The sequence below is a fragment of the Parasteatoda tepidariorum genome, chromosome 4 (assembly GCF_043381705.1).
Source record: "Parasteatoda tepidariorum isolate YZ-2023 chromosome 4, CAS_Ptep_4.0, whole genome shotgun sequence".
Classification (NCBI taxonomy): Eukaryota; Metazoa; Arthropoda; class Arachnida; order Araneae; family Theridiidae; genus Parasteatoda; species Parasteatoda tepidariorum.
The window spans coordinates 36,306,950-36,317,892 of record NC_092207.1 but is presented as its reverse complement, the minus strand read 5'-3'; the positions used below and the strand labels follow the sequence as shown (position 1 = coordinate 36,317,892).

General features: G+C 27.7%; 1 protein-coding gene across 1 annotated transcript in view; it reads left to right on the top strand.

Moving 5' to 3' along the window:
- The first annotated feature begins 409 nt into the window (after positions 1 to 409).
- The window catches only part of LOC107456282 (neutral ceramidase), a 114,960-nt gene continuing 104,426 nt past the window's right edge, over positions 410 to 10,943 (top strand). The window contains exon 1 of the mRNA XM_016074112.3: positions 410 to 693. Within this exon, the coding sequence (XP_015929598.2) occupies positions 559 to 693 (135 nt within the window). The 5' untranslated portion in view covers positions 410 to 558. The remainder of the gene's footprint in view (positions 694 to 10,943) is intronic.

Sequence of the window (10,943 nt, the reverse complement as noted above, 5' to 3'; positions counted from 1 at the left end):
ATATTATGTATATATATATAATATCATAACATAATGTATATTATATATATTATGTGATTATGTGATATATATTATAACATAAATAAAAATGGTAGAACATTTTTTTCACATAAAATTAATTGAAATGACATTAAATATTAAATACTTTTGTATTACAAGATTAAGGATCGCTTTTTTCCCCTATCAATTCCGTAAGGGAAGTTATCCATTGTTTATCATTTTAAAGACTTTTTCCTTTTACGAAGAAAAACAGTAAATTTTTATTTGTTTATATTTCCTTGAATTTATTTATTTCTGTGACAGATCGTTACAGATGACACAAAAAAAGGAACAACAAAATAAAAATACCGATAATAACTGATAAAAATTATCATAACTTTTAAAAAAAAAAAATTCAATGCTACATCAAAGAATAACTTTATGTTTTGACCACCAGAAGGCGTTACTTTCGAACAGCTGATTGTCAGACAACAAAAAAATTAAAGAAGCTTTTCAGTGTTTTTTCGCGCCGAGTGCATGAGTACGGGGAAAACATAACATTCTAGTCTTAGGGGAAAAATGCTACACTTCGCACAAAGAGTTTTTTATGTTTTAGTTTCGGTATTAACTTTTGTTTCTGTAAAATGTGGAGATGTTTACAAAATAGGTGTTGGAATAGCAGACATCACCGGTCCGGCAGCTGAAATTAATATGGTGAGTTATCGAATTATATCTTATCATTTTCCTTTAAAATACATAAATATAAAATTCAAAACAAATATCGATGTCAAAAAAAAAATATCTAAGAAAAAAATTGCGTAACTATAACCAGGATATTTTATGTAACTTTTTCCTTGTTTTAATCGTTTACAGTTTCATACGAAATTGTATCTTAAATTGCTCATGATTAATCGGGAACAGAGAGCGCAAAAAGCACGTGCGTTTGTTTACGATTGAAGTGATGCGTTTTAAAAGTTGCGGTGCAAAAAATGGAGCATAATTGCTTTAGTAAATTGCTCGTTGGTTTTTTTGCAGCGTATTTTAATTTATATGTACTTTTTAAACTTGTTTAGTTTTAAATAAACATATATTCGATGCTTGGAAATCAGTTGCAATAACCATTGTTATTTCAAATTTAATATTAATATTATTTTTTTTAAGGTCTTACTCAAGTAATTCGTTCGTATAAAAATCGAACAGATACACGAGTTATGAATATATGCTCAAAATGGGAAAAGGATTATTTATATACGTGTATAAAGTATAAATAAATAAATATTTGCTAGGAAATAATTTTCATAATTTTAGTTGAAACTGCAAAAATAAATCAAATTTAAATACGCAAATCTTAATTACAAGTTGCATATTTTACTTCGATGCCAAAAGAAATTTATTAATTATACTTTATACATGGAAACGTCGCAATAGATTATAGTATAGTCTTTCTTTTGTTAAAAGATAAACGAATTGTTGAAAATCATTACGCTGAAACTTAATTCGAAAAAGTTATTATAGTTCTGTATCCCGCATAACAGTTATTTATAATATTGTATAAAATGTAGGTTTAAATTACATAATTGCTGATTGATAAATAAGTTGACCACGCTGCTTTGTAAGTTAAAACGCAAAAACTCTAAAATTATTTTAGTACATGGCAATACAAATCGGATGAAAACAACTATAATGAATTAAAACATTGATCTATCACACCTTCGAAAAAGTATTCAAAAGTTTCTGGAGAATAAAATTGTGAAACTTTGGTTATTTTAAAATGCTGTAGGCCCATGTATTGTTGGCGCGATATCAGTCACAAGTTTTAATTAATTTTAAAAAATAATGGAAACTGAACGTTATAAAACGTTCGATCATATCATATTACTAAACATTTTATTATTATTATTTTTATTTTTTTGAAGTGATGATAGATAACAACGGGGACTACTGCTTTTGTAAGAATGTTTTCCCTACAAGCATCCGTTTTTTTAGCGCTTTGCACTTTTATTTTGACAGTGTCTTTACTGATCATTATTATTATTATTTTTATTTTTTGAAGTGATGATAGGTAACAACGAGGACTACTACTTTTGTAAGAAAGTTTTCCCTACAAGCATCCGTTTTTTTACCGCTTTGCACTTTTATTTTGACAGTGTCTTTACTGATTATTATTATTTTTGTGATGATGATCGGTAATAACGAGGACTAATTCTTTTGTAAGAAACTGTTCCCTACAAACATCCATTTTCCAGAGCGAACCCGAGAAACATTATCTAACTGTTGCGCAGAGAAGCCAGCAGATAGTGCGAGGATTTCGCTTTTATACCTAAAACTCTTCCCTCCGATGAATTCAAAAACGTGGTTAATACAGAGAAATTTCCCAACTTTATTTTTGGAATTCTCTAACTTGTGAGAAGAACTCTTTTTAAAATAAGTTTAAGAAACTTTAACAAGTTATTTCCCTGAATATGATAGCTTACACTTGGGACAATGCAAACTTAATTGTAATCTTCGCTTCAGTGTACTACTTCATATTATAAATTTGGCCTTTTTATATGTAGTGTGCTGTGAAGATTATTTGAAACTCTAAATTTAATCCATTAAACTTATTTCATTATATATATATATATATATATATTATTCCTGTACAGTAGGTGCAATGTAAACGTTAATTTAGTTCTTTAAACTCTAAATTTGATCCTTTAAACTTTGTTCACTATAAACATTAATTGAAGACTTCTCACTCTAATAAAGTTGTTCCTTTACATTTGGGGCAATGCAAGCATCAATTGTGGTATCTTCCACTCTAAGCTTTATCTGTTTCAGTTATATTGATATTCTATGTAATCTGGTTGCATTAAATGATATTTGCCGTTGGTTTTACTATTCCCAGAGTACTATAAATCAGATGGGTACAAACCGTCTTTACACTCATTTTATTTCACCGATGCAATGATCATAACTAATGTATTTACCGTTGACAATGATGTTATTCTCAAAGTAGAAAATGTACTTGAAATAAGCTTGGTTTGTAATGAAAAATAGTTTTAGAAATAATGCTACGTTTTCATATTCATATACATGAAATATATTTTTCACGTTTAAATATTCGTTTTTATTTCTAATGAATTTAATTTCATTGGATACAGGTGGAATACTTTCTTCCAACGTGAAATATATTTCGTATGTTTTATATTTTTTTCAAAGTGAATATGAGTTGAAATGCATAGGATTATTACAAAGGAACGAAAGGAAAAGAAGTACAAAAATTCTATGCAATGTGAACTATATCCATGCTATAAAAATAAAAAAATTTAACTTAAGTTAGACTTAAAAGACGCTGATTTTAAAAAATTTATATCATTCTGAAGCGAACCTATCTTACAGTTCTTTCCACATACATTGTGAATCAAATTACGGTATAAAGTATCAGCAGTGTGGATGCATCATCCTTAAAATCCATTTTATGGTAAAATTCATTTTTACCGTAAAGTGTTATAACGCAATTTTTTACAGTAATATATATTTAATGCGAGTGATTTAGGGATTTTGCTATGATTACTGCAAAAATTTCGGCCTTTCAGATTTTTTTGTTCAGTTACACGCTCTGGTAAAAATAGAAAAACACAGAGTGCCGGTACTTTTTACAATAATTTGATCCGGAATTTTTACAGTGTACAAAAAGAACCTCCGAATCATTTAGATTTTTATTTGAAAGATTTAATTAGGATAGTATTCAACTATCTCAAAACCTGCTTTCGTCAGAGTAGACGACTTAAACGATCATTAGCAAAGAGAGCATTTTTATTCCATGTTTCTGTTTTGATCTTGATTTTTTGTATGCAACACGATTTTATTTTTTCTTCATTTTAACAAAAAAGAACATTTTTATTCAGTGTTTCTGTTTTGATATCGCTTTTCCGCTGTACTCAACATGGTTTAATTTTTATCGAAAGAAAAATTGTTTTCTGGTTAATTAAAAATAATAGTTTATACCATACACTTACACGTCATTTCATTTGATTCAGAAATTTAAGAGCTTACATTACAAAACTAAAGTTTTACTCTTCTCTTCTAATAATTTATACAATAATAGAAGAAAAAAAGTAAAATTATTTTTTGAAACAGTTTTTGTTATAATGTGTGTGCGTATACATCAAATATATCGCATTTTTCAAGTAGTAGATGTGATTGTTTGAAAACTTTTGGAGGATTGCAAACGAGTGAGGTTGAATATACGCTAAAAGAGGTTGTTTATACTCTAGGGGTTGAATAGACACTAAAGGAGGTTGTATATACGCTTCTTCAAACAAGTAAAGGGTTGTTGTTGTTTCTAATGACACTTGCAGATACTAGCAAGCTTACTTGATGAAACCAAGCGAATTTAAGGTAGAGGGTGCGTTTTTTGTTTTTCAGTGGCTCCATCTATGTCTAAGAATACATCTTCAGCCACACACACGTCTCAGCTCGTTTACAGGGCTCACCCATTCATACATCCATACATTTATCCACAGATATTAATTTTGTTCTGAACCAGAGATCTCCAATTCAATCCCCTCGGCGGAATTAATTTGTTATGGGAACATTGAGGATTTTGTAACCTGATAGATTTAACGTGTACCAGTCACTGTTTACTACACGGGGAATCTTCGGCCGGCGGGGATCGAACTTACGACCTCTTGGACATGGGCCCATCACCCTACCAACCAGGCTATCCCAGTAAAGTGCATAGATTTAATATTACGATCTACTGACGAATTTATAAATAAAAAAAATTATTTAACTTGTATTTTTAAGAAACATGCTTCAAAAATAAAATTTCGATTAAAAAATGCATTTTTAATTAATATTTTTCAAATTTAAATTTTTTATTATTTATGAATACAAAATATGCTTTTAGTTAATCACTTACGTTGTATGTCTTTCCTTTAAATGCAATTCACAATTTTTGACTCTGCTAGCATCATTTTTAATATTCTGTTAAATCCAAAATAACTGCTTCTAAATTACAGTTCAATAAAGTTTCTTTAAAAAAATATCAGTGAGGTTAAAATTTTGTGAGACTGCATTTAACTTTCTTTCACATTTCAATTAGTTGTGGCTATATGTGTTGGTTTAAATACGAGATGATTAGTGGTGGAGAGTCTTAATGATTTCTGATTTATAATATCTTTTATATAATAAGTGAAGTTTTTTTTTATTTTACTTAATAAACCATTACTATTAAAACATCAAAACATTTCTAAGAATTTTAAAATTTGATTTGCCTTTAGTTTTAAACATTCATAAATGTGGAAAAACATAAACAAAATATCAAAAAGTTTATGCTTTATTTTACAAATGAATACTTATTAGTAAAATATCAAAATTGTTTTTAAGAATTTTAAAATTTTTATAACCGTTCCACTTAGAATTGTGTTAAAGACAAAAAAAATTAATAAAATACGAAAGAGAGAGAGAGAGATTATATTTTATACTTAGAGCACACGTTGCAAAATATTCTTTACATTTTTGCAGCAACATAGCCCATAAGTTTAATAATTAATTATTTATCGTTTGATTAGTTAATTGTACTGAACAACAAAAATTATTGATTGAAAACATAGTTTTTATTTAAAACTTTTATTCTAAATAACTTATATCAAGCATAGACGGCTACATTAACAAAATCGAATTGTAAAAATTTCCTATTGAAATAACACCGAAGAAAAATTCTATTTTCAACTAGATATATAAAGTTGCTTTATACATACTTTCGTGACTTCAATATTTTTAAAACCTTTTGACTATGTCAATATTTTTCATTTTTGCAGGAAATTACAATTGTTGTCCATCTATTCACTCGTGGCTTTCATATTGCTTAAATTACTTTTGTTGATAAAGCCAATATTTTATTTTTATGTTTGAATACTTTTAGAACTTTTTTCTTATTAAAATTAGTCACGGAATACGTATTCTGTAATAAATGCATAAAAGTTTTTTTTTATATTTCGAATTATTTCTTGTTTTCTTATACACAGAATAGCTTCATTTCCAAATAATTCAGTGTAATTTTCGAAAATAAAATGCATTTTTTACTATCTTTAATAATAAGTAAAGCAATGAAAACGAAAATGCTAATGTTTGAGGATAAGTTTCAAATTAATTTTACATAAAATGGAAATGAATAAATCTATCTTTAATTTTATTTTCAATAAAGTATGTTATTTTTTATGCATTGAAATATCTCTTAAAAAGCTCACTTATTGATGAACAGTACTATTATTTCTTATTTTTTCTCAAATGTTTAGAATATTTTTACGGTCAGGATAGTTTCATTTCCAGGTAATTCAGTGTGATTTTCCGGAATAAAATGCATTTTTATGCTATGATAATAATAATCAAAAACAATGAAAAAGAAAAAAATATATTTGGAGTTTAGTTTCAAAATAATTTTACATGAAACAGAGATAAATTAGCCTATGTTTTATTTTATTTTTTACAAGATGTTATCTTTTTTTACATTGTTGTATGTTTTAGAGAAGTTTATTTATTGATATGAATCACTGTTATTGTAATCTGTATTTCCGTCAAATATTTGGAATATTTTCATACATTATTTCTTTTGAAAATATTTTTTTTTTTGTTTCTATATTTTTAAGAGAACACCTTAAAGTAGAGACCAATTTAAATATACCCATTTTTTGAAATAATAGTTATATTTCAGCCTACAACAATAACATTTTTTTAAGTGTAACAACTGAAATGTATGATTTGTTTTAAACAAAAACACGTATTTGTATGTCTATTTTTGTTTAGACGTTAAATAGCGTCTTTTAATTTTAAAATAAATTTTGCATAAATATCAGTGAAAATTAAAAAAAAAAAAAAGAAAAGTTTTTTACTTAATTTCAAGGGTTTGGGTTCTAAACCCGGCTTGGCATATTTTTCATTCCAATTGCATGAGTAAAATAATGTAAAGTTACAGTTGCGACTTGGCTCTTTGACAAAAAGCAAAAACAATAAATATTTATTTAATTAAAACTACTTCTTTAAAAAAAATCTTTGCTTAAAAGTCAATTGCATACAATAAAGACCTAATATATGCAAGCTTTATTATTTTCCTACAAATAGCAAAAGCAAAACAAGATTTGTTAAAAATAAGATTTTTTTATCAATATCAGTAAACTGAACAATTACCATAGATAAAAAATTTTATGTCAGTCTTTTTAAATTTAATTATTTTCTGATAAATAGCAAAAATAATGAAATATTTATTATAGATCATATTTTCGGGCATTATATTTTATCTGGACAGTTACACATGTAAAGTAAAGCATGTTACATTCGTAGCTTTAAGTATTTTCTGATGAACAGCAAAAATAATATAGAACTTATTAATAATAATTTCTTTAGCAATCTTAGTTTGCTGGACAAACTAGGTAATGCAGCTAGATATTGAACAATTAAGATATTGTGTAAAAGAAAAACATGTAAGAAATGTAACTTTTAATATTTTTCAAAGCACTTTGAAAAAAAAATGTGGATATTTTGAAAGAGCTTTGAAAACACGCGTTTTCAAGCACCTAAGGGGAAGCTATTTATAAAACCACCAAAGCCTTTCTATAACCTTTATCCAAAAATATGGAGAATACTTTGTTCTACGTAGGCAAAAAGCAAAGAACAACGTGAATAAAGCACAAATCAAGTACAGAGTTGGACATACTATAGTTTCGGTTCTCCATACAAGAACCTTCGTCAGTGTCTAAACACCAAAAAAATTTTCAGTGCTTAGGCACTCACTGTAAAAAAATTTCAGATCAAATTACGGTAAAAACGTAATTTGACGACTTTTTTTCCATTAAATCCATTTTTACTGGAACATGTTACGGAGCAAAAATATGATATGCCGTAATTTTTACAGTTATAATTAACGTAAAATTACTAAGTTATTCAAATTAAATAAACGTTAATGTAAAAATTTCAGTATAATATTTTACGGTAAAATGGAATTTACGTATGATGCATCCAAAGTGCCGGTAGTTAATACCGTATTTTGATCTGGAATTTTTTACAGTGCTGAGGAAGGTTCTGGTCTAGAGAGCCGACGCTATAGTATGTCCATTTCTGAACTTGACTTGTTCTTAATTCACGTTTGCTTTCCACTTTAATTATAACTCTTATGCCCTAGTATATACATATTTACTACTCAAAAACTAAAAAGTGTACTTAAGAATTCCCTTGGAACTTATCGAGCGAATACAGTTAGTAAATTTTCAAAACATAAAACGAAGAACTGAAATTTAAGTACAAACTAATTTTAATGAAAGATGTTTCAACACTATTTTAATTAATAGTTTACTATTTAAATTTGGTGACGTCCTTCTGCTTGTTGGTAATAAATTTACCACGTCTCCAGGTTAGTTAACTTTTGTCCCAATTCCCGTTTTATTTTATACTGTTTTATTTAAAATTTTTAAATCTATTTATTAGCCCTTTTTATTATCATGTTATTTATTTCAGCAACAATTCATTAATGGCACAAAAATTCTAGATGGGAGCGGTAACTATTCTCTTTTAATTCGGATAAAGTTAGTTGCTGTATTCCCAGATTTAGCTATGGGCAATGAAATTCGATAACTTCGGCTCCATTTAGTCAGCGTCTTTATAAAAAAAAAAAAAAAAAAAANATAAAAAAAAAAAAAAAAAAAAAAAAATCATGGCTGCTAACATGGTGGACAAAATTCTTGCTGGAGGTTTACTTAGCTCGAACAGTGCTTATGGGTCGCCATTAAAACTTTAACTCTGGATCAGATTTCGGTAATAGGGAAAATGGAAAGTTGATTTTTTATAAGTTTAGAGTGGTCTCTCTTCTTCATTTGTGCTTACACAGGGAAAAAAAATTGATACCGTACTGTAGGGTAATAACATTTCTGGTTTAAAAAAAGTATAATTCTAGTTGATAAATCCAAAATATTCGGTATTTAAATAATTTATTTGGTACTTTTTTCATCATATGGTAACGGTTTATCAGAAATTTTGGTTTTTAAAATTATCGATCTTATTTCCGCATATTTGGTAAAAAACACTCTTATTTAATTTTACCACACATTATAAAACTATATTTTATAGTTAATTTTACCAAATTGTCAGAGATTTTTGTTGTTCCCGGAGAGTTGAAAGACATGGTAAGTTGTATCATATTCTGGTAGTTTTGACTATACTTTTTTTCCAGAGCAATTATAAATTTAGAAGAAAAAATTTATCGACAGTTTCATTGCAATACTCATTAATTAATGTTTGTAGTTTGATGTAAGGAATCACTTTTTGAATTAAGGACTTTTGGTGCTATGGCAATGAAATTCGAAATATGGCAATGAATAATCACATTTTGAATATTTTCCTCTGACAGTCCCGCACATTTCGACGTGCATACTCTTTTCAATTAGTCTCTTTCAAATCAGTTTGAATCAGTTATAAAGGAAAATATGGAATAGAAGAAAAATATTTCACCAATTTTTATCATTTGCAAAACTGTCAGCTTGTTAAACTTATTTTTTTTTTCAAAACAGTAATACGATATTACGTATTCAGGATAACTGAATCGAATGACTGTATTTGACCATTAAAAAAAAGAGAAAACAAGAAAAAGACGAAACAGCCCCTCGGGAATTTATCAAAAGGAAATTCAAATTAATTGAGGATCTGAATAATATGCGACTAGCGGATTTACAGATGCAATGTAATCATCATCCTGAATATTACTTAAAATTAAAACTCACGCATTGAAAATTTTAAATTAATATTTCAATGAGTAAGTTATAACTGAGAAGAATCATAACTGATTTTCATGTAGCAAAAATGAACCTCAAATTGCAAAACACTAGGAGAGGTTAAATGAAACTGAACCTAATAATTATTCTATGAAATGGAGATAATGACATGCGTTTTAGTACACTAAAGCAACTTAAGGTAATTGAGTTTTCCGCTTACTAAATTCTGAAGTGTCTTGAGGCATAATATTGTTAAAATTTACTGCACACCTTAATATAGTTCTAAGTTCCGCATCAATTTGCTTCAGTTCTTAATTTGATTACATCTTGATAATAAGTTATTATGGTTTAAAATGAATTAAAGCACAGTCTAATTTAACTACTTTTATTATGGTTGAGACTAATTTGTGCTATGTTATGGTTTAAGGAGCTGATTAACATAATTCATTTCTAAGCGATTTTTCTAAGAGTGTAGAAAATATTTATAATTAATTCTGAAGCCGTTTTCTTCGAATCTTTTCCTGCTAATTTTATAAATATTTTCAATTTTCGCATTATAGAATAATTACTTTTTAGAGGCATTTGCCGATACTTGACTATAAGATCATGACACATGTTTCTGTAATTAAAACCATCAATTTTTTTTGTTAGCTTTTATTTATATTCGTCACTTTCGTCTCTTTCAACTATTGATTTCATGGTATTTGTCACTTAGTGACAACATATCTTTTGACATTATTAATTTTTTTGATGACACCTGCCATTTTGAACACTCATTTAAAGACATTTGTCATCAAACAATTTCTCCTTCCATCTATGTTGTGATTCTGTTACCACGCTCTTCACATATTCGTGACAATGTTTTCACATATTATAATGACATCAGATATCTTTCAAAAATTCAAAACATTATATTACTCTCGGCATGTTTTTTCACGGCATGCATTGTAGTTTTTAAGCATTAGTAGTGAAGTCTAAGTATAATATGCAATATATTAAGCACAATGCGCACGACTGGGAGATTATGAGAATGTTTGTAATTTGTTTAAAAAAGGAATTTAAAATCATGAAAAAAAAATATAATCCCGAATATCTTTGGTTCTAATTATTAGGTTTTCGGACACTAAATGCCAATCTTAATGGTTTAAAAGAGGTGGGGGACTTCAAATATGCGACTATTCGACGAAATCACTCGAAGAGTTTTTGAAAAACGAGAGT